Raw genomic sequence first — 25,001 nt, 5'->3', positions numbered from 1 at the left:
CCTCAAATCTGATTATACACACCGGTTTCGTGCCTTCCATCTTTCTAAGTCCATCTCCCTCCTTTATCTTCCCCGGATACAGCCTTCTTTCTCTGGTAGGGACTCTGTGGGGGTGGGTCCCCCGAGTGCTACCATGCAATGGATGAAATGTAAGTCACTTTCTTCTGAAATAGCCACCCTGCAAGCCAAAGCCAGGTACACATTATCACAATGCTTGGGTGTTGACTCCACTGTCCAAGTCACTAGAATGGGGAGCCCTGGAAATTATTAACCATGCTTATTTACTTTAGGTTTCCCCCTATGATATCAAGGACAGGGATTTTCATAGTAATAGGTGCTAAGTACATGTTTGTTAAGTTAAATCGATAGCTATTTCCAAGAGTGCAGGGCTCTGGAGTCAGACAGCTCTGGGTTTTTATCCTGGTGCTGCCATTCAACTGGGTCAGTGGCCAAATCCCAGCAAGTCACATGGGCCCGGGGTTCCCAACTGGAAATGGGAGCAAAAGAAGGAGTAGTGGTGGTGGCTCCCGGGAGCAGACTTCAGCTCCACATAAGTAAGACCTCAGAGGAGTCTCAGCAATCTGAAGCTGGAATGGGAAGGAAGCCTCTAGGACTGGTGCCTTGGTTGGACAATCCCGTGGGGAGGCCATTAGGAAGGAGATCCAAACATCCAATGGATGGTTGGACTAGAGACTCCCAGTCCCTCCACACCCTGTGAGTCCCACACTCCAGATTTAGCTGATTGGCCACTTACATACAGACTCTTTCTAGAATCGGACCACTGCATTATTTTCATAATAATTTCCTCATTCTGGTTGTTCTTACCAATCTCTTCATGTTGCTGCCAAGATGAATGCAGTAACCTGTAAATCTGTCTAATAAAAGCATAAATTCCTTGGCCTGGCCTCAATCCACATATGTTTTCATTGTCTTGTGCTCCCACTTCATACCCGTCCAGCCCCAGTGTGTTCCGGCCACACCAAATGACCAGTCTTTTCTGGAACGCCCATGCTTGCTACCATCTCCCTGCCTTTGTTCTACTCTTGTTTTCCTCCCTCTTTCCACTCTCTCCGTCCAGTTAAATCCTAAGAGAGTGATCGAAGGTCACCTCCTCTGGTATGTATTCACCAAGAGCCCCCCGCCCCCCCATATGATACAGTTAGCTACTTGTTTCCCTCCACCTCCATACAGCACTTTGTACATAATTCCATGATACCACTTATATTATTGTTATAATTCATGCCTTTATAACCACCCCGATCACATTGTGGAGGCATGGATTATTCACCTCTGTACCCCCCAAACTTGCACATAGTAGCACTTGCCACCACTCGAGGTGACATTTTATATTAGTGTCCTTGTTTGTTCTGTCTCCATTAGACCATCAGCTTCATGAGAACAGGGACGTATCCTGTGCTTTGCTGGATCCCCAGTACTTAGTACAGTGCCTGGTTCATAGGCCCTCAACATTCTTTGAATGAATGAACACATGTTTATTTGCTTAGCTTAAATTCTGGTGGGTTTCCCACTTTACTGTGGGTGGGTGATGGTTCCCTGGAATGTTTTTATAAGAACCAAGTAAAAAAAAAAAAGAACCAAGTAAAATTATAAAAATAGCTAACTGTGGTTTATTTTCAGTTGTGTTAAGGGTAGGAATCCACATAATTAAGATTCAGTGAGAACCAGGCTTGGGTAAAAACTATGTTAAAAGTCAGGTCCAGAACCCTGGCCAAAGGCCCAGAATCAATCCCAGTGACCCTCGAAGACTTCAGAGTCTAAGAAAGTCAGAAATGAAATGTAAATGATGCCAGGCATTAGGACCACATTCCTCTTGAGTTTAGATCCACCACAATGAAACTAGTGCATGTTGGGGGGGGGGTCTGTCAAAAGTGTCACTGTCCACAAGGCTTTTGGAACAAGGCTGTGCCAGTCTCTCCCAGAACAGGTGAACTCATACACTAACAGGTTTTAAAGTTGCTAATGGGATTGTTCATAGTGCTTTTCCATTTGTAGGTAACAAGTACAGACTGGGGATATCGCATGGTCCAGAAACTGTATGCTGTCCATCCTAACGTGAGACCCAATTCTGTTCAGTTCAGTGAAACCCAGTTCGGTTCAGTTCCATTCAACTAAACTCAAATAATTCAATTTAACAAACATTTACTGAGCGACTCATCACACATGGAGTAATAGAAACCAAACTACTCTGTGTGCCCAAGAGGCTCTGCAAGATTTGACTGCCCACTTTGGACTTCATCTCCTACACTCTCCCTGCCCACTCATTCTGTTTCAGGCTCACTCGCCTCCTTGCTGTATCTTGCATGTGCCAAGAATGTTCCTGTCCCAGGGCCTTTGCACTTACTGTTCTCTCTGCCTGGCAAGATCTGTGCTCAGATACTGACATGGCTTACTGCCTCCCTTCCTTTAGGTCTCTGCTCAGATGCAACCTCCTTAGAGAAACCTTCCCAGACCACCCTACCTGAAACAGCAACTTACATCACTTGTACATAATTTGAGGACTCAGTTTTATTTCTCTTTACACCACTTACCTGTGATGGATACTTTATTATAATTTATGCATTTGTTCCTTGTCAGGCATATGGTAGATGTTCTATAGTGTTGAATGGATGCATGAATAAATGAACTGCTGTGTACCAGTTCATACACTTGGTGAGACCAGAAAAGGTCCCTGCCCTCAACAAACTCTTGAGGTCATGCGAAAAACATGAGAAAAGAAGCTATCTAAAAAAGCTTTATGCATACAATCTTCTGGGAGGACGAGTCAAAATCAGCTGCAGTGAGAGGGGGTAGGAGTGTGGGACATGCCACCCCGAGCCTGGAAGTGGGGGGAGAGAGGAGCTTGGGAGAAGAATCCAGGCAGAGGAAGTTAGTTGAGGAAATGCAGAGCAAGTTCAGGGGACTCTGTGGCCTGAGGCAGCTGAAGGGATAAGGGGGTAGGAGACATTGTGGAAGATGAATCTGAGAGATACTAAATGCGTGAACAGGGAGGGCCATTTATGGAGCAGGCTGATCACTTAACCTGTTCCCTGTTTATTGACTGTCTTCTTAGAGCAGGGGTCTGTGCTGAGTTTTGTGGAAGACACAGGATTTAAGACCTGGACCCTGGTGTTCAATCTAGCAGAGGAGTTTAGTGTGGCCACACATCCCCAATTTTCTAGGACAGCCCTGAGGGCTAAAGTCTGTTTAACTGTCCTTAATTATCCTTATGTACCTGTTCGATTGAGTCTTTGGATTGGTGGTTTGGAGCATCAGGTGGTCAGCCAGCAGGGAAGGAAGGACAGATAACTACAATGTGAGGCTGACCATGAAGAGTGCCTTGTGAGATGGTCTTATAAGGTGCTCTGGGGTCTGAAGAGGGACAACGCCTCCAGGGAAGGTTTTGAAGACAGTGGAACGTGCTGTTCATGTTTTCAACAAGAGGGTCCTTGGTTTTGCCTATTTACTGATTTCTTTTTTTCTTCACAGGATGTTCCTTCCACATCCTCTTGCCATAGGGTCTCCAAGTAAAGGGTGAGATTCTGTGTAAGGATCTAATAATGGACAGTGTGACAGAAGACTGCCAAAAAATGCTCACTGCAGCCTGGGAGTTTGAACTTTTCAGTGAAACAGAAGCCCAGGAAAATAGCCACCTTCTTTTGCCAGCACATTCAGCCTCAAGTCCTGGGCCCGCCTGAACCCAACTGGCTAAATCTTGACAGAATTCCTCACGCCAGTTTGAAAGACCCAAGGAAGCCCTCACGGGCAATGTTTCTTACATACGGGGAAAACAAAAACAGAGCCGTTTAAAATCCAGAATAATAAACAAACACAACCCTTCAACAAATCTTTCCTGGAATTTGTGGAGACTTCCTAATCGCTGGACACCGCCAACGGAATACACCATGAACTTTGTCCACGGCACCTGCTCAAAACTTGCTTTCTGATGAAGCTGTATTAAGGCTCTGCTCCATTCTAGAAGCGAGATGGGAAGCAGGGTGGGGATTTCCAGAGATCCCTAGAGCAGCTCTTTGGTTTCAATTTGGCCACTCATTGCATGGCTTTTGGGCAAATCTCATGACTTTTCTAGAGCCAGTCTCTTTAAAGTTGTGAAAAACAGGGGCGCCTGGGTGGCTCAGTCGTTAAGCATCTGCCTTCGGCTCAGGTCATGATCCCAGGGTGCTGGGATCAAGCCCCGCATCGGGCTCCCTGCTCAGCGGGAAGCCTGCTTCTCCCACTCTCACTCTCCCTACTTGTGTTCCCTCTCTCACTGTGTCTCTGTCAAATAAATAAATAAAATCTTAAGAAAAAAAAAAAGTTGTGAAAAACAACCCTGGCTGGTCTTTCCACTCCCAGAATGCAGGGAGACTGCATGTGTGGAAGACTCCTAGACATGATGAAGTGCTCACTTAAGAGATTTTTATAGTGACTGTGGCCAGACACCTTGCAGGTCAGGTGGGGGCCACTTCTCCTTACATTTCCCACAAGGCATTTCTTCCCGTGGAACACAATGACACACGGGATCTGGGATGGGGCTGGGTAAGCTTGCCTCCCTGGGCTCTCCTTTTCTGCAATTTCTCACTCAAAGACACCATCAGAAGCCTCATGAGTTAACCCCTCAGTTGCTCTACTCCAAAGAGATTACTCTTTTTATATCCGTTCCCTCTGCATTGATGTTTTAGTCATACTACTGTGTGTAGTTTTAAAAGAAGAGCAATTCACAAACTGGAAACAACCCAAATGACCTGCAACCTGGGAACCACTGGGTACATTATGGTGCATTCACAAGATGGAATATTTTGCAGTCATTAAAAATGATGTTTATGGGGGCGCCTGGGTGGCTTAGTCGGTTAAGCGGCTGCCTTCGGCTCTGGTCATGATCCTGGGGTCCTGGGATCGAGCCCCGCGTCCGGCTCCCTGCTCAGCGGAGAGCCTGCTTCTCCCTCTCCCTCTGCCTACTTGTGCTCTCTATCTCTCTGTCAAATAAATAAATAAAGTCTTTAAAAAAAAATGATGTTTATGAATGTTCTGTAGTAGTACCAGGAAAAGTGCTTATGGCATACTACGTGAAATAAAAGCAGATATAAAATTATATACACATACACAGTACAGTTATTTTAAAAAGCCCCACTATTTGTATTAAAAACAAAGATGAGAAAGGTACCAAATAATCAGTTCAGCTACCTCTGCATAGCAGAATTATAGATTATTTTAATTTTCTTTCTTGCGCTTTCCTGTATTTTCCAAAATTAAAAAAATCAGCATATATAATGTTTCGGTAAAAAAAATAATATAAAAATTTGAATTTATAGCACCTTGTATTACAGTTGTAAAAAGGTGCAGTCCATGAGGAGAGCAAAAAGGAAGGAGGGGACGATGTGATTGAATCAGTGAAAACCTAGGATAATGGTCGGCTAGGAGACGCGCAGACACGTGTATGTTTCACGGGGGAAGTCAGACTTTGAAGAATGCAAGATCAACTCAGATGCTGTGTCTACTGGGCAAATGACCAGATTTACTGCCTGGGCTGTTTTCCATAAGGTGTAAAACTCAGGTATGTGCTGGCTGTCAATATCCCTGTTTCTGGAAGGATAAAACAGAGCGGAAACTTGGCACGGGACAGATGGTTTGAAAGCAGGCTGACCTCGGGGAGTGTCCCTTCTTCACAGGCCTTTCTGCTCCCGGGCACCCGGGGTTCCTGCTGGCCCTTGCCATGCTGGGCCAGCCCTCAGTTTGCACTGGGCAGCTTCAAGGGCTAATTTTCGCTAATGTTCTTTTAAAAAATTTTTTCCCTACATGTGCAGGATATTCACGCACAGTGCCCGAGGCTCCAGACATAGGGCACTCGGAGGGCTGCCAGTTCCCAGCAAAGGAGAAGGAACCAAAAATCCAAGGAGGCTAATGTAGTTTCCCTTGGGACTGTTCAGGCCAAGGGAGGAGGCCAGTTGGTGACTTGTCTTGCTAGGGGCCATGGGAGATGGCACTTGGTCAAGCCACACGCTTGTCATCTGTCTTCGGGGCTCTTGCAGGAACCTTCATGCCAGGCTCCGCTCTCCTGTTGCCTTGCACTCAGACTGGTCTTTATGTCCCCGTCCACTCTGTGCCAGGCCCTGGCTGGCTGCCAGAGAGAGCATGAGCTGATCAAAGCCCAGTCCCTGCCTCCGACGAGCTCAGACATGGAAGCAAATAGTAGTACAGCAACAGCCCGGGCTATGCGGGAGGCGATCGGGAGGACACAGGCTCTGGACTCACAGTGCTCGGGCCCAACCTCTAGCCCGGCCACTCACAAGCTTAGCCAGGTGACCTTGGGCAAGTCCTTGAACTTCTCTCAGCCTCCCTCCTCATCTGAAACTAGGCATAACTACAGCATCTCAGAGGGTGATTGGGACATTTAAGTCGGGTGACCCGAAGTCCGCTCATGCCAGGGCCTGGCACACGATGGCACCAAGTGTTGTTAGCATTTTCCACAGAGAACAGGGGAGGCCTTGTCCTGCTGGGGGCGGGGGGCGGGGGGGGCAGCAAAGATTTCACAGCAGCGGTGAGGATGCAGCTGTCTCGAAGGATGAGCAGCTTATCTGGCTTAGGCTTCTCCCTTTGTTCAAACCTTCACCCTCACCCCACCATTGAAGGAACCAAGGCCCAACAACACCTGTAGGACATAATTTTCTCCCATACACTTCTTTCTTTCGTTTCTTTCTTTCTGTTTCTTTCTGTTTCTTTCTTTCTTTTCTCTCAAGATTGCATTTATTTATTTGACATAGAGAGAGTGAGAGAGCACAAGCAGGGGGAGCAACAGAGGGAGAGGGAGAAGCAGATTCCCCACTGAGCAGCGAGCCCGATGCAGGGCTCGACCCCAGGACCCTGGCATCACGACCTGAGCCCAAGGCAGACACTTCACCCACTGAGCCACCCAGGCGCCCCTCCCACACGCTTTCAGCTCAGCAATGATACTCTAAATACGTAACTCTGGATACGGCTCAGGCACCACCTACGTCCTGTGGCCCTGATGCAAGCAGAGGCCCCCTCTGCCCCGCCGAGGACCCGGACGCCTTGCTGCTCGTGCTGGATGGCCGGGTCGTGCGGGGGGGGGGCATCTGGGCCTGCAGCTCTTCACCAACTCACAGGGAAGCATTTCAGCATTTTAACAGCTGGCCAAGCAGCTGCACCTCTACGAGCCAGCTGAAGGTCAGCCGGGCCTCTGCTGCAGTCGGACTCGCTGGTCTACGGAACTCGGGAGACCTCCTTCTCACCGGGAGTGCCCGACCTTACCCATGCTTCAGTCCGCCTCCAAAACCCCCTTCCTGGGTCCCCTGTGGCAGTTTATCTGCATCCCCCTTCTGACCCTTTGGCCTTTCTTTCTTTGATGATGAATGAGCTGCACGGGGGAGGAGCCATGGGAGGTCCCCTGGGGCCCCCCTCCCTAGCAGAGGGCCTGGCACACAGCAACAGCAGGTAATGGAGCCCGGCTGCTGGACGTGAATCTCCCTGTGACCTCTCTGCCTCATCTTCCCCATCTGGAAAGTGGGGACGACAACAAGAAGGCCTACCATCATGAGGTTATCCTGAGGGACAAATGAGTTAATTCATGCAAAGTACTTGCAATGTACGTAGAAGATTCAATGGACACTAGCTCTTACTATTACTATGCTCAGGCACTCAACTCATGTTCGCTGAATAAACAAATGAAGAACGAACAACAGAATAAGAAGTTCAATCATAAATAAAATAAATAATAAACAAGTTTTAAAAATTAAATAAAAAAGGGAAAGTTCAAGTAGCACTGCAGTGAAGATTGAAGAGGCAGGTTCTATGCTGATAGTAATTCATTCTAGGAGGCGAGTGTGTTTCTCCAAGAGGTTTAACTGCTGTCTAATCAGATGAAGTGATTTGATTATCATTATTCCATTTATATTAGCAATATTTATGGAGGCCTAAGCCAGGGAAAATGCTAGAAGGAAAAGGGAAGGGAAGGGGGAAGCATATTAAAGCAAGAACATTCCTGGTTGGAGATTTTCAGGTTTTTAACCTTCGGAGGGACCTTGGGCCCTCCCCTTTAAGCCCGACAATCCTTCCTGTCCCCGAAGCACAGCACACGGTTGAGAGAGTGAACTCTGGACTCAGCTGCCTGTTCTTGCATCCCACTCCGCGCCCGACTAGCTGTGCAACGTAGGCAAGCGACACAATCTCTCTGAGCCTGACGTTCTTCATGGGAAGGGAGAGACAGCAGTCATGAAAGGTGGTGCTAATACACTCCTAACATTCTTGGGAGGATTCAGTGAGCCAATGCACTCAGAAGGGAGAACTGTATGTGACAAATACCTTGTAAAATTTGGGGGTGATGTTGATGATGGCTGTTTTGAAATACTGGGCTCTAAGATCATCAAAACATGGGGACATGGAATATGCCTCAGCAGGTGAGCTGGTCCCTGGTCTCTACAAGGACTCCTTACTTACATATTGCTTTGGGAGCGCTGATTTTCATGGGCTGTTTTTCTAAAAGGGGGGTGCCACCTGCATTGAGCCTCCAGTTCAGTGCTGTCCAATAGAAGTTTCTGTGGTGATGGAAACATCCTATATGTCCAAACGGGAACCACTGGCCTCGTGTAGCTATTGAGCATTTGAAATGAGGACAGTTGGTACTGAGGAACTGAAGCTTTAGTTCTGTTTAATTTTTATTCGCTCATTCATTCATTCATTCATTTTATTATTATTATTATTATTTTAAGTAGGCTCCACACTCAGCATGGAGCTCAACGCAGGGCTTGAACTCATGACCTTTAGATCAAGACCTGAGCTGAGGTCAAGAGTTGGACACTAGGGACGCCTGGATGGCTCAGTTAGTTAAGCGTCTGCCTTCGGCTCAGGTCATGATCCCTGGGTCCTGGGATCGAGTCCCACGTCAGGCTCCCTGCTCAGCGGGGAGCCTGCTTCTCCCTCTGCCTGCAGCTCCCCCTGCTTGTGCTCGCTCTCTGTCAAATAAATAAATAAAATCTTTAAAAAAAGGAGTTGGACACTTAACTGACTGAGCCACACAGGTGCCCCTAATTTGTACTCATTTAAATTCAAACAGCCACACATGGCTGGTGGTTACCATACTGGACAGTGTAGGGCTAGTTCCTCAGTCTCTGTGCATGAAGGTGAGGTTTGCCTTCCTTTTCCCATAAAATGAAGAGTTGCTGTGTCAGCCGAGACCAGACCGCCGTGGCAGCCAGTTAGCTGGGATTCAGAGAAGACCTGGATATTCAAACGAACAAGTGCAGTGTGTGCATCTGATCAGACTCACCCCGTGTGTTGGGAGAGAAGAAGGTTGTTCTTGAACTTGAGCCTCTCAGCTTGTCACCTGTGGTCAGGAACAATCTCTGCCCCTCAAGAGGAAAAAAACCTCTTGAGTCAAAGCCATTTGACAAGGCCGGGAGGCTAGATGTGTTCAACAGTATTAAGCTGGTGAGCTTTCAGATTTGCCCTGCTGCCTCTCTCCAGACAGGACACCTGTGAAATCCTGCCTCACCTTTGCCTTGCACGCTTCTCGCTAATTTGCTATCCCTGAGCCACTTTAGAGGGGCCACCTTGTTAGGCTGAAGATGATCATTATATTCAGACACTCAGTGTCTTTCCTTGGCTGTTGCAGCTCCGCAGTTCCGCAGGCTGGCCAGGTCTGACCTCTGGAATCTGCTCATTTCGTCAAATTACATAGAGATCCAGCATCTCATGAGGCTCAATCCAGCCCCCAAAGCCTATTATGTGCCAAGCTCTACCAGAGAGACAAAAATCACCATAAAAGCTTATTTCTTGCCCTTATGTAACTTAAAAATGGGGGCTGAAGTCAGTTGGGGAAAGGAATGACAAACACACAAAAAACTACCATGTCTTGTCATTCACGGTATGGCCCAGGGACCAGCAGCATCACCTCACCTGGGAGCTTGTTAGAAAGGAAACATCTAGGACCCCTCCCCAGACCTATGAATAGAATCTGCATTTTAATGAGATCCCAGGGGATTCAAATGCACATTCCTGATTACAGTCTGAGAAGTCCTGCCATAGTGTATGTTCAGGTTCCAAGCACCATGACAATGAGAATAACAAGGGCCATTATCTATAAAGTACCTAATGTGTGCTGGATTTGAAGTGCGTTATATATATGAACATATCTAAGAAGGTGTCAACCTGAATTAAGGGAGTAATAATTCCTACCACTTACGGAACATCTCCTATGTGTCGGTGAATGCATACTGCACTGGCAGAAGGTAGCTCACTGGGCACCGAAACAGCCCCATGAAGTCGGAATTATTATTTCTTGTTTACAGCTGAGGAAAAGAGGCCTGGGACACACGAACGGTGTAGCAAGTGCCAAGCTGAGGGCTGCCTGAGTTGGAACACACAGGTTTCGACCCAGCTCTGTTCAGCTCTTATTCAAATGAATAAATAAAATCTTAAAAAAAATAATAAATGAGCATTTATTGAGCACTTACTATATGCTATGCACTGAGCTAGGCCCTCTACACTTAGTATAGCCTGAGGTGGTAGGGAAGGGTTCCAGGAGGAGGTGATGCCTACAATCAGTCCTGAAGGATGAACTGACTAAGCCAGATGACAGAGAGGTAGAAAGGAGGCAATGTTCCATGAAGAAGGCAGAGCCTGTGCAAAGGCCCCGAGGCACCACCCTGTGAATCTGCTGCAGGTGCACTTATGACCCCAGACAAGTCCACTCATCCCACTAGGGCTCAGCTTCACCTTCTTCATCATGGAGCATGTTCAATATGCCTGTTCTCGGATCTCTCTTGACTTTAAATGCCCAGTGATGGAACAGTCCCTTGAAAAATCATGCTTTCGAAGGCTACTCAATGACATGGATCAACAAAACTGCATAGTCCTTATTTTGTGAAACAACCAAAAGACTTTGATATAGACAGAATATATGCCCTATATGGTCACAGTGCTTATGGGTGATTCAAAGTGTCTTCTTTCTTGATTTTTTTTGGAGTCACCACATTTTATTTAATACATGAACATATTAGTTTCATATCCTATAAACAATCATGAAGATTATAAAACAAATTCTAGGGATTAGGGGTGAGGCTTTCAAACATTATTATTTCTTTTGAAATCATAGCCCACTGATAGCAGAACAGCCTAATGAATGTGAGCACAGACCAGGGCCTGACTCCAAGAGTTCAGACACTAATTCTCCAACTTTAGCTACATGACCTTGGGCAAATTAATCATCTCCAGTTAAGTTAATATAGTGGGGGAAAAAAGGAAGTTTCACAAAACATCCTTACCTTACCTCATGAAGACTACTTGGATTTTTTCTGTTCTAGTTCAGTTTTTAAAGATTTAGGTTATAGGGGCGCCTGGGTGGCTCAGTCGTTAAGCATCTGCCTTCGGCTCAGGTCATGATCCCAGGGTCCTGGGATCAAGTATCTATCTCTGTCAAATGAATAAATAAAATCTTTAAAAAAAAAATTTAGGTTATAACCCACAACATCAGGGGTCAGAAAATTTTTACTAGAAAGGGCCAAAGAGTATTTTCAGCTTTGTGAGCTATTTGGTCTCTGACACAGCTAATCAAAAGTGCAAAAGCAGCCTTAAATAATATGTCCACAAATAGGTATGGCTGTGTTCCAACAAAACTTTATAAAAACAGGCAGCGGGCCAGATTTGGCCTGTGGGGTATAGTTTGCCAATCTCTGCACTGCACTGATTTAATGGCCCTTTAATGAGCTGTAACCCACAGTTTGAAAAATAGTGGGATTAGAGTTGTTTTTACCTTGGCCAGATGAAATAAATTGCAGCCATGCTCAAGTTATGAACAGATCATGTTTTAAAACTTTCTCAAGTTAATTATTTAGAACTCAACATGCATTTTTCCCCTTGTTTATATGGTTGTTGGGATTCTACGCCAATCCACCAAGGCCCACATACAGCCCTGCAGCTGTGGCCCCCTCACTCCAGCATGTTCCCATGTCTCTGTTGACTCTGGATTTCTCCAGGACCCTGTAGCACTGGGCTGGGCATATGACGGGTCTTTTGTGCCAGACGTGATCACTGGGTTTGGGAAGATGAGGAAGTAGCATTCTTCCTCTAGGAAAAGGCATCCTGCATCCCTGTTGAGGATGACAGGAATAGTCCTCCTCCCTCCTTCTCCTTTCTATCCAGGTTCCCAGAGTGTTAGTCTAAAGGGTCCTTGTGTTGAGGCGGTATTTTGGTTCTCAGCTGTGGTGTGTAAGCTCATCAGTTGTGAGATGTGTAGCTAACAATGGTCAAAAGTACTGAGCTGTATAAGTGATTCACTTGTGTGCTATTTATATTAAAAACAAGTAGATTAGAAGAGCATAGTACACCTTTGTCAACTTTTTTGGCCAGAACCACTGATGACCTTACTGGGTTTGGAGAATTTCCCATATTATTAGTCCATGGTTCACCAAGGCAGAAATTCACCTTTCCACACTCCCTTGCAGCTAGGGTGCAGGCATGTGGCCTGGGCTCCATTGATTTGGAAGCAAGTGGTGTGACATAGGTGGAACATGAATCTCACTAGGGTGTTGGTAGAGACATTCAGCTTTCATGGGTAATGGTGCAGAGGTCCTGCTAGGAATGTCCAATGCTCAGCATTGATGGTGTGAAGTTAAGTGTCTGTGCCCAGCCCTGGTGGCCTTGAGGTCTTTGCTAGAGCAGTCCTGGGGTGCAACCTGGACACTGTTCTAGGTTGTGCAGCCCTGCAGCCTCGTTCTCTGGCTTTAACACCCACCAGAAGTCTTTTTAAGCTCTACTAAACATTTAGACTCATGGGACTATCATAGGTCACACTTGGCCCAGCAGGATAGCATCAAATGTTCCCTTCAGTGGGAGTCCTTATAGTCAGCCATCCTTGAGCTATCTTCTGTCCAGGTAACACTCAGGTGCAAGATGATGAGATCCACCTGAGTGACTGTGAGAACTATCCTGGTTTATGAACCCCAATATCTCTTGTAGCAACTCCACAGATAGAGTTTTCAAGGTTCCTACAAGGTCACTGCCAGTGACAAGAGCCAGTGGATTCAGGGAAGCCCAAAGCTCTGGATATTTATAAAGTATTTACAGTACTAGCAGGCCAAATCAAATTTATCAATGCTAAGATTTATGATTAGGCAATATTTGCTGCTTGGTAACATAGTTAATACTGCAATTTTTATCATGTTTCCAGGAGAACAGAGCTAGAGAATTAACCCAAGGTCCAATTCTCGTGCAGAAGGGGAAAGGACCTGGTAACCTTCCACCTACACTGGGCCTTCCAGAGGTTTTCTTTCTGCTCTAAGCAGTCATAGTAGGTTTAACCTTTGCAACTAAGTAGTGCTGTTTGTGTCAAGGAAACCTCTGCCCACTTGCATTCTGATATGTACTCCTTAGGGTGAAGGAACAAGGAAGAATTATAATAGCATGCTGGAAATTTTGCATAACCCTGGGAGTATGCCCACTGGTGTCTGTTAACACTTGACTATTACCTGTCACATATGCCACAGATGGGAAAGCATCAAGAACTGATGTGCTGGAGTGATCTTTTGACAGGGCGAGTGTCTTGGAAGATGTATTTGGGTACCATTAACTTCTAATGTCTGCTATGTTTGCTTTATTAGCTCTGTTTCTTCAAGTGTAAATTCTTCCATTTGTTAAGATTTGTTTCCTTTCTCCCAAACAGTTGGTGATTGGTGATTGTAACTTATGTTTTTGGTTCAGCTGTCCCTGGTAGACAGTGCACCACATCTGTTTATACAGCTCTGCTTGCAAAAGGGGCAAGAGCTCCCACTGCCTAGCTGTGTGTTTTTGTTTGCTTTCAGTGAGACCGGGGGAGGACAGAACTACCTAACTGAGTAGTCTTCTGGGTAAAACCCATCTCTGATCTTCTCAGGCATTACCAGCTACCTCAGGCAACAAAATAGTCCAATTTATCCTACTATTTTTTCATTTTGTGGTCATTACTGAAGTCATCTGTGGCCAAACACATCTAGGAATCACCGATATTTCCAGTAATGATATAGGGGAGGAAAATCTTGTCACAGACTGAAGATGATTCCATTTAAAGCCAGCAGTCTCATATAGCTTCTACTACCAAAATTAAGGTGTTTATATTTATCGTTACTAAAATAAATATTGCCTAACATAAACCTTACAAAATAAATATTGCCTAATCAAACATATATATTTACATATAAATATATATAATAAAATATTGCCTAATCATAAATCTTAGAAAATCTGAGTTTTTTAAGTAAAAACATCTGAAGTACCTGAAAGATTTTATTGATTGATTAGTATTATGATATGTGTTTATTTTGGTATTCAATTTGAACTACTGAAGGTTCTGTCCTAGGAAAAAATTAAGCAGAATTACCTATTTCTTTTTTTTTTTTTTCTTTTAAGTTTTTTTGCCTTTTTTTTATTATGTTATGTTAGTCACCATACAGTACATCATTAGTTTTTGATGTAGTGTTCCATGACTCATTGTTTGTGAATAACACCCAGTTATTACCTATTTCTTAGAAATATTAGATAAATGAAAGTCAGAAATAAGGATGACATCTGAGCTAAGATTTCTTTGTAAAACATCTGATGCTCCAATACAAAACAGGCTTTGCTGATGACATTGGTTGTGTTTATTTTTAACTAAATTAGCAAATACTTGTTAAGCATGTGTAATGTGACAAAATACTATGTTGGGATCTAGAAAAACATATAAAAGGTAGACTGCCCTCAGGGAGTTTTATTATAAATTGAATTAAGGAATTAAAAAAAATTAAGTCACAAACCGGTGGGGTGGGCTGGAGTCAAGGCTGGGTACCATAATTAATTGCAATTTATTTCTTTCAGTGGAATCTGAAGCTACTCTCTTCCTGGAGGCACTTGCAAGGTTAGCATTGTTTTTCGCAGAGCATCATAAATCTTCAGTGACCAGCCTTTGGCACATAGAAGATTTAGCGATACCGAAGATCAGATTCTCCTGATAAAGAATGTTTTCCTCCTCTTTCTTCTCCATGTTGAATTTGCAAACACCTGACTTGAACAGGATTCCAAGTCTGGCCTTTTAGTCTTAGTCTCTACTCCATGTGGTCTGGGTCATGCCTGTCTATCTCACTCTGGAGCTCCAGCTCTTTACAGGTCCTGGTCCCAGTACATGCTTCCAGCCAAAGAACTGCTCTGCAAGATTTTAGAAGCTCAAAAACTAGTAGCCAAAGTTCTGGAAAAACTTGAACTACAGAAATTTCACACTGGCACTGAGCTTCTTCAAAATCCCGCAGTGAAAAACGAAACTATCCAAAACAAATGTAGTAACTCTCAAGCTGGGCCCACATGAAAGGGTAAAACAGGGCATGTAGGCCTACTTCCAAATACTCCAGCCAGGGAAGAAGGCTCTTCTGACAAGCAGAGACAATTTGAGGCACCAAACAATCCATATTTCAGTCCAAAAATGTTTCCAGACTTTCTGCTGGGAATGGACAAAAGCAAATGATATTCAGCCCCTTTCCTGAAGAATAGTCCAGTGAAAAACCATATAAGCACCATGGCCCTACTGGATGTTGCCAGAATAAAAATAAAGAGTTAAGGAAATGTTGTTTGATTTTGGGGGTGAGGAGACAGAAAGAGAGATAAACAACTCCAAATTAGAGTACACCACCCACTGGAAAATTCTTGTTCAGAGGTTTTGGTAGTGAGCTGGTGACTGAAAACAGAAGTCCTCTCTCCTCTGAAGCCCTTCCATGTGTGATTTCAGATGCTAAACACCAATGCCTATTCCATCAGGGAACAGCAGAAATAGCTTTTTGTCTAAAAGGAACACACACAGGCTTCTGTAGGGACAACAGGATTTTAGAGCCGCCCTGCTAAATAAAAAGACATATAATATCAGCTACTCTTTTGGGGCGTGAGGAGGAGGAGAGCTGCTCTCATGCCAGGCATGGTGCTGGTGGCTTAGCTACCATATTGAATTCACTGCTTACACCAGTCCTGTGAGGCTGGTCCCACTCTCATTTTACAGTTGAGGAAAAGAGGTTCCATGAGGAGGAATGGCTTGTTCAAGGTCTCAGAGCTAGAAGAAGCAGGGCTGGGATACAAGGCCAAAAGTCAATCTCATTCCCAAATCCACACTCTTTCTGGAGGACCAAAGTGAACACAACTCAAAAATGACAAGTTTTACTTTGCATTTTGTGCTGTCCCCTGAAAAATCAACCAAAGAAGACAGGAAAGGTCGAGACAGAACTGACTCAACACATTTGGGGCCATGTTCTCTTTACTCTGCTCTCCCTCAAAGCTCATGCGTCTTTACATCTTGTCCCAGAAAGTCTGGAAATCTCAGATGGTCTCAGACTGACAGCCACTCCAGCTGCACTCTGAATCCTGAAAGGGATTCCAGAAGGAAGATGGAAGCCGAGTAATGGAAAATGTAATGGGGCCATGCCCCTGTGTTGAATGGGGGGCAAGGAGTCCATCACACAATGAGATTCACATTCTAGAAGTTTCAGTCTGGTGGCCGTGAGGCGGACGGAGCTGCTCAGAGGATATTAAGCCTCACACTCTGGGAGACTGTTTAGAAATCAGATGCAGTAACAGAAGTAAGAGGGAACAAGGTGCCCAACCACACAGGGGCAGCAATCTCTGGGGGTGGGGAACAGACAGAGAAATGAGAGATGTCGTAGATGCAGCATCAGTAAGACCTGCTGACCAGCGGCTGTAGGAGAGAGTTAGGGAGAGGAAGGAGTGTGGGGCGTGAGGCCCAGTTTTCTGACAGGGGTGACCAGGTTGGTTGTGACACCATTCTTAGAGATGAGGGAGAGAGAAAGAAGAGTTGGTTTTAGGGGAAGGAGGTAGTCAAGATTTGAGGTAGTCATGAGCACACCCAAATGGAAATGTTCCACAGGCAGCTAGATTGACAGGTTTGCTCATTCTTTCTACAAATATTTACTGACTCCCCACCACGCACCAGATGTTGAGCTTGGCATTAGGTGTGGAGTGGCGACCAAAACCCAAAACAGACGTGTTCTCTGCCCTCATGAAGCTTACAGGCAATAAACGAACATGTAACAGAATCACGATGACCAGCTGCAGTAAGTGTTACGCAGAAAAGAATAAGGTGCTATGAGAAGAACCAGTCTGGGTGTGTGAGACTTGATGGGGAAACTGAGGCTGAGTAGGACGAGAAGGTTCTGGAGCTCAGAGGGGGCACTGCCTGGCTGGAGATGGAGGGGGGTCCACTGGGGGTCATGTGCACATTGGCGGGCGGTGAGCCAGATGCTATCGTACAGGCTGTTGGGGGGGGCCGAAGAGCTAGATGCCCCGCAGGCCGAGGCTGCTGCTCGTTCACTCAGTGCTAAGGCCACACACTCACAGGGAGCACTCTGGGTGTCTCGCACTGAGGTTACAACCTGCCCAGGGATGATGGGCATTTTGCCACCTCTCCAATGAGGGCATGCTGGCCACGTGAAAATCCGTACAGGGTACCCACTGATTTGGCCTAGATCGCGGGAGGCCTGATGAAGCTAACTCCAGGCGGGACCGAAATCTTCATGCTAACTCGGGATTCTCAAACACAAAACAAGAACAAAACCTCAGCAACTTTTGTCTAACTCATGCTCTGTTCTCTTCCCGGAAATGAAAGCCAGGAGACGTGGTTTTAGAAGGGAGCCCAGTTAAGCCCCAGTCCGTCCCTGCAGGAGCTAAGCAGCCAGTGAGCATCCCAAAACGGCTTGTAACCATTTAACAGAGAAGATCGCATTGAGCCCAAACTGGGAGTTGTTCGCCTACGTGCAGAGAGTGTCTACAACAACAGAAACAACAGCAAACGTTTACTGAGCACTTACTATGTGCTGGCACTGTTCAAGTCACTCAGTCTTCCGACGGCCCTATGCAGGATTTACTTTCAGTAGCCCTATTGTGCAGATGAAGAAACTGAGGCACGGAGAGGTTAAGGCGCTTTACCAAGGCCCTCACCCTCCTCTGACGTTTAATTGGACGAGCTGGGATTTAAAGCCAGAAGTCTGGATCCCAGAACCCACTCTCTTCACTAGTCTTTTGATAAATGGGTCACTGCTATAATAGTTGGAGTAAAAGGCCCGTGTGGAGGTGGGGCCTGATTTGTGAGGCGCCATGGGGAGATGGACTCTGCCGGTTGTTCCTAGGGGAAGAGGGATGCTCCCAGGCAGTCTGGTTTCTGACAGCCTGCCTCTGAGAGGGTGAAACCATCCTCGGAGAGTCATGGAGTTTTCCAGATAGAAGGGGACCTGGGAACTGCTTAGTTGAGCTGCTGGTTTACAGATGGGGAAACTGAGGCACGGGGAAGCGGAGGGACTGTGCTAGGGAGGGACAGAAGCTGGGTCAGAGGGAGTGTCCTCTCCCAGGAAGCCTTCCCTTCCTTCTTTTCCCTTGAGGATTCTGCTTGAGCAAGCCCATCTCCTGTGCACCTTCGGGGCCCACTTTGGCTGAGCAGGTGTTTATGGTTCCCCGCGGGAGTCCCCAGGGCAGCCAGGAGGAAATGAAGCCACCTCCCACCCAAGGAGCTAGCGTCTCCCAAAGCTGTCTTCACGAGGATGCCACCCTGCACAGCAGAGCCCCTTACCCCTTCGGAATCTGCAGACCCCCCTTCCTGACCCAGGCCGTTTTTATCCCGAACTGGAGCGACCCTATGCAAACCCATTTCAAAGACCCCACCTGGGTCTCAGACACCCCCTCGGGACACAAGGTTCCCACCTGGACCCCTCCAGTGAGTTTCTGGGAACTGTGCAGTTCTGACCGCCAGCATCACTCCCCTCCTGCACCCCTGTGCCCCCCTGGAGGAAGTACCCACCCACCGCAAGGCGGTGGTGGCCAGAGCGGAGGCTCCTCTCTTTGGCCATCCAGAGCCAAAGCAAGTCTTACCTTTCCACCTGGAGGTTGACTTTGGAAGGCTCCACGTTGGGATTTTCCCATTCCATTTGCGGGCAGTGCATGAAATAGCAAAGCGTGTACAGGGCCTCCGGCTCCCAGTAGAGCGCCCCCTGCTTGTGGTGCAGGGGGGTGCCGTTGCCGTGGTGCTTGGCATTGAGGGGCTGCAGGTGATGCATTGCTCGGGACACCAGGTCACCTGTGGACAGAAGTAAGATTTCAGATCCTTCAGGCGGCCATGACTTGCAGAGATGTGCTGAAGACCTCTGCAGAGATTCCGATCCTGGGACTCCCTCACTCAACTGCTGCGGTCCTCCGGGTCCCACAGTGAGCAGAGAGGAAAGCATCTGTCCAGTCACCACATGACTGCCACTGCCTACCAGGTTTGAGCTGCGACTTCAAGCACAGAGGGCGGCCAAGATAATCACAGTCCTGCCCTTCTGGAACCCACGGCTTCTAACAAGGCACAGGGAGCCCTCTGTGCGCATCACCTTGGGGGACACACCCTTGGTCACGTCTTTTGCTGTAGCCAGTGCTGCTTTACCTGCAGTCACAAGTATAGTCAAGCACTATACTGCCTCTTGCCTCTGAGCCTGTGCATAGGCTATTCCCTTTATCCAGAACATTCTGTCTCTCCTCTTCTCCAGGCTAACTCCTATTGATCATCCAGGTATCAGCTGGTATATTGACTTCTCCAGGAAGTCCTCCTGGAATCTCCCCCACTCCCTTGTGTGTGTGTCACACTGCACTTTCTTATCACAGCAGGTAGAGCGCTGGCTTAGAGCTGCCATTTCCTTGTGGGTCCTTCCCCATGGCAGCAACTCAGTCTTAAACGACATTTACGCACCGGCACAGTTTTAAGCACCCCAATGCAGGTACCTTTATAAACCCATTTTATGGAGGAGGAAAGAGGTCAAATAACTTCTCAAGGTCAACCAGCAGCCACAAGCAGCAGAGCCAGGATTTGAACCCAGGCAGTCTGGCTCCAGAATCCCCGCACTGAACCATCCTCCTTGAGGACAGGGGCTCTGTCTTACTCTTCTCTGCACTAGCAAACCTGGGGTACACTCTAGTCTTTCTCCGAAGGAAACCAGCCTTCTCTTCATCAAACCAAATGCATGCTCCCCGGTTGGCCGCACAGGGAGGACCTTCCTGTTGGGAGGCTGGCTGGGCCTGGAAGCCCTGACTTTTCTAGGCTAAGATGGCATTTCCCGAACTTAGGTTGTTTGTATACCACCTTCATGAGTGCAGCTGTATCCAAGTCCCATCTGTGCCATGGTTTACTTAACTTTCAATGGGTTCATTTAGGGGCGCCTGGGTGGCTCAGTCCGTTAAGCGTCTGCTTCATCTCAGGGTCCTGGGATCAAGCCCCGCATTGGGCTCCTTGCTCAGTGGGGAGCCTGCTTCTCCCTCTGCCTGCAGATTCCCCGGCTCATGCTCTCTCTCTCCCTTTCTCTCTCTGACAAGTAAATAAATAAAGTCTTTAAAAAAAATAAATGGATTCACTTAGATTTTTTTTTTAATATGGATATCTAAAAAGGAAATGTTCTGTCACTTATGATAAACAGAAGATCAGTATCAGTTGCCATAAACAGAAGATCACTATAAAAGTTAATTTGATGAAAACAAAACAGTATAATTAATTTATAGCTGAATTCTGGTCCTGGTTTTTTTTGTTGTTGTTGTTGTTGTTCTAAATAATAAGTGTTAGAAAAGTGTTAGGGGCTCATACCAAATGGAGCCTTTCTTCTTGAAGCAATCAGAATTAAAATAGAACTTAAAAGGATCACTCCATGACCGATGTTACTGAATGCACTGCCCTGTTCCACTCGTCCAGTGGAATGTGTTGCACACTCTGGGAAACACTCATCTGAGATACTTGTGATGAATAATTTTATGTGTCAACTGGGTGAGGCTATGGCGCCCATTTGTTGGGTTAAACACTAGTTTATAGGTTGCTGGGAAGGTATTTTTCACATTAACTTTTAACATTTAAATCAGTAGATTTGGGGAAAAGCAGATTATCTTCCAAAATGTGGGTGGGCCTCATCCAATCAGCTGAAGGCCTTAGGAGAAAAGACCTTGAAGAAGACGGAATTCTGCCTTCAGGCTCAAGACTGAAACATCAACTGGAATTTACTGCTCCCCCTTCACCCCACCCCCACCCCACCCAGGCAGCCCCTGGTGGGGGAAGGAGACTGTCTCCTCCAATCCCAATCCTTCACTGCCCAGTTGAAACCAGGCCTGCGGAGCCCACCACTCCTCTGCCATCCACCTGTACCTTTTAACAGGACACTTTGACCTCAAATCCAAACCCAAGAAAGTGAGGCTCAGTGAGAGGCCCGAGTTTTTCCTCTGAAGGCCCAAAGCCCACTTTCTAGTCTGAGGGTGGGGCCATTTCCTTAAAAGAAGATTGACAAGAGGGTCATTCACCTCCCCCTCCCCTTAGGGGAATCAACTATGGAGATGTGGTCTCAGCCAAGGGCAGAAATGGCAAATATTCCCCTTTCTAGTCCATGTCCATGACAGACATGGTTGATCAATCACAGAGCTCTTATGCACGGAGTGTAGATGTTGCCTTTAAATCCTTCTTGAGACAAGATTCCAAGTGGCCACTATTTCTGATACAGGAGTTTCCTCTGATACAAGGAAACTTCCATGTTGTCAGAGTCCTAAGGCCTTAACAGGACAACCGAACCAGAGTATAATCCACCAAGCTTAATATCTGGACAGCAAGCAGATGCAGGGGCTGAACAGAGAGCAGGTGGGGTGGCCATCCTGCACCCCTCTGCATCTTACCATGCCTCGCTCAGAGCCTGACCCTCCTCTCTCCATTCCCCACAGTGGGAACATATGCCCCAGAAACTCAAAAAAAGAATCAGAGAAGGAAATTCTCTCTTAGGGGTAGGTGGGCCAGGGAAGACCCCCGGGGGACCTGCAGATGGAAAATATGGGGAACCAGTGCTCACAGTCAGGAGAAGGAATTCAAATCCCAGCTGTGCCGCTCATCAGCGCACAAACCAGCAAGTCACTCGGCCTCACAGGTGAGGAAATGAGCCCCCCGTCGGGTGGGTGTGAGGGTTCAGGGCAGAATGAGGAAGGGCCTGGCACGCTGTGGGCATGAAATTAGCCGCTCTCTTAGGCTCAGGGCCCGCCTGCTCGTCCTTCTCTCTGGATGGTGAGACCTGGAGGTCGGGTGCCTGGGACATGCGGGGACAGTCCTGCCAGCGTCCTGACCCAGCGCCAGATTTGCTGCTTCATGCTGGGGTTGACATTTTTAGGAATCTATGCTATAAAGCTGTGCACTCTGGGTGTCTGTTTGGGGGTGCACTTAGGTCCTTAGTTGCTTTTTCTTCCCCGTTCTCTCTACATCTTTTAGAAATGCTGCTCCTTGGGAGGGAGGAAAAAAGGAAGCCAGGTGCCGGCCTTGGGTCGGTCCTATCAGTCAGTCTCATAAGGGGCGGCTCCAGCCACTGGTAAAGGGAGGCTGACCAGCGAATGTAGAGAAGGAGCCTGGAAGAGAACAAGATGGCAGGTCTGGGCTGGGACTGGGCACAATGACGATGTTGTGAATTTTCTGATGAGGATGACATGAGGTAGAGGGAGGTGACAGCAGAAGCGGAAACCACAATAGACAGAGAACCTGCCACGTCTCGGGCCGTTTATACACTTTCCGGTTTAATTATCTAAGAGCCATAGAGGACATAAACCCACTTCAGCGATGGGAAAATCAAGGCAAGGGGCAACTGGCCCAGGTGTCACATAGGAAGGAGCAGGTTGCAACTCCAATGAGGCTGCCAGGGCTCACGTTCTTAGTCAGTACACCCCAGTTCCTTCTAGAATCTACCTCAGGGTTTGGCCTTTGAAAAACTCTGGTGAAGAGTTGAGGCCTAAATCTGAGTCTCCCCAAATATATGCCATTGTGGATTCCACGGTGAGGGGCTCAGGAGATGGGTCGGCCTCTGCTGACAGAGGGGAGCTTCCAGCTGAGGGGGCTCAGCGTCTGACCTGTCTGCAGGAGGGGGTGGTGGCTGCTGGGTCCACCTGCATGGATGGCCATGCGCACTCTTAGATGATACCTGCCCTCAGGAAAGGGGCCTGGAGGGGCACACAAGTAACCAGCGATGACGTAGGCAGGAAGCTGGTTCTGGAACCAACAGAAGCCTGGTCTCTCAGATCAGAACTTTGGCCCGGGCGCTAGCAGAGCTGAGAAAGAGCTTTTCCGGGAAAGCTGTGAACATGCGTAGCAGCCCAGCAGCTGGGCTTTGGGGCCATGGGATGAGGCGACGGTGGGCAATAGCAGACACCCATTTAAATAGCACTCCTGTGTGCAGGACACTTCTGAGAGCTTTCTATATATTATACCACTTTGGTGCCACGCAAGCCAGTGAGGTAGGTCCAGGTGGCATATCCATTTTACAAATGAGGAAACTGAGATCCAGGGAAATAATCTGGCTTCAAACTACTGCCATTTGGATCTCTCAGTTACTGTACCATGCTGCCCTCAGGAGAGGGCAGGAGAGAAGGGGGTCTTCATTCCTTGGTGGCAGCAAGAGCCCACCAGGAGCTCCAGAGATCATGGCTGGCTTGGCCACACCCAGAGTCTGGGCAGAAAAGCTCAGCCCATCTGTAACTGGTACCTGTCAGTAACCACATCCTTGGTGGGCACAGGGGTGGGGACAAGCCGCAGAGGCCATGGCAGATAGGGCCAAAGCTCTGGAAGGAACTGCAGACCTCCCAGTTCTGCCCCTGGCTGTGATGTCAGGGTCCTCAAAGGTGTCACCAGCCATGGGCAGGGGCAAGGTGTAAGGATCACGGGAGGCCAAGACTGTAGGCTGAGCCCCAGCAGGGTAGGACGAAGGAATGGCTACATGTGAGATGCCACCTGGGGACTCTCAAAAACTGCCTGGTGAACATTCCAGAGGTGCTGGGTTTCCGGTGAGTTTGCATATAGGGGGCAGGGGCTGGGGGGGGGGGCCTCCCTCATCCCCAGGGACATGCAGGGGAAGGACTTGGAATTGCAAGTAATGGACTCAGCACAGCACTCATGGTCTTCTAGGAGGAAAGCTGAGTTGCAAACATCAGGGGGGCATGGGGGGGTTGGACAGTGAGGGGAGAAACGCTCCCATCAGGAAAGTCTGAGAAGCAATTCTGTTCCTAAATAGTAGGATGCATGGTGACCACTGGAAGGAGCGGACAGGGAAACTGCTGGATGATTTTGGCCAAAGAACCAAAGACCCAGAGACTCCTAGAGCTGGGTGTGGCTTCCAAGGTGATCCCGTGCGTCCTCCTGGGCATCATCTCTGTAGCATCCAGCTGTGGGAAATGTCATTGTCATGATTATTACGAACAGTAGTGACAGGTGCCACTCACTGAGCCCCTACACCGTGCCACGGACAGTGAGTAAGCACCTCACGTGCACTGTTTCTAATCCTCATGTGCTCTGCAAAGCATGCGCTATATTACTCAGTTTTACAGCAGTGATCTGCAGCCGAGTGGATTCTGCCTGCCAGAGGACACCTGGCAAAGCTTGGAGCCATTTTGGGTTGTCATATCCAAGGGCCTCTACTGGCATCTTCTGTGTGGTTAGAGCGGCTGCTAACCATCCTACAATGCATAGGACGGTCCCCACAGCAAAGAACTTAGCCCCAAATGTCAATAATGTTAAGGTTGAGATATCTTATTTTACAGATAAGGAAACTGAGGCACGGACAAGAGTCCAGCCTGGGTCTGTCTGATTCTAAAGCCTGTGCTCTTCACCCTACACCCTACCCTAATTTCAGAGATAGCCCAGTGCAGCCAGGGTCAGCTCCAAATCCAATCTGGCATTATGTATCCAAGGTCTTTATGAATGCTCCTTACCCTTGATTCAGTAATTCCATTTCTGGGAATCCTTCCCAATGTTAGGACCCAAAATGCAGCAAATCTTTATGCACAAGGATTTTCACCCGAACCTTATTTATGGGATCCAAAACTTGACAAAGAAATATATGTTTAAAAATAACAGCATGGTTCAATAAACTCTGGTACATCCATGTGATAAAATGAAAAACTTATGCAGTCATTAAAAACGTTTACACAGAACTGCAATACCACGAAAAAAATCCTCTTGTTAA

General features: G+C 47.3%; 1 protein-coding gene across 2 annotated transcripts in view; it reads right to left on the bottom strand.

Annotated features, from left to right (window-relative positions):
• ABTB3 (ankyrin repeat and BTB domain containing 3) overlaps window positions 1–25,001 on the bottom strand; it is a 300,970-nt gene that overhangs the window by 93,065 nt on the left and 182,904 nt on the right. For both annotated transcript variants that reach the window (XM_036093514.2, XM_036093515.2), the window contains exon 3: window positions 18,880–19,084. In XM_036093514.2, the coding sequence (XP_035949407.1) occupies window positions 18,880–19,084 (205 nt within the window). The remainder of the gene's footprint in view (window positions 1–18,879; window positions 19,085–25,001) is intronic.

This window comes from Halichoerus grypus, chromosome 6 (genome assembly GCF_964656455.1).
Source record: "Halichoerus grypus chromosome 6, mHalGry1.hap1.1, whole genome shotgun sequence".
In the NCBI taxonomy this organism is placed as follows: domain Eukaryota; kingdom Metazoa; phylum Chordata; class Mammalia; order Carnivora; family Phocidae; genus Halichoerus; species Halichoerus grypus.
Note: the sequence above shows the minus strand (reverse complement) of the source record. Positions and strands in the feature narration are given on the sequence as shown.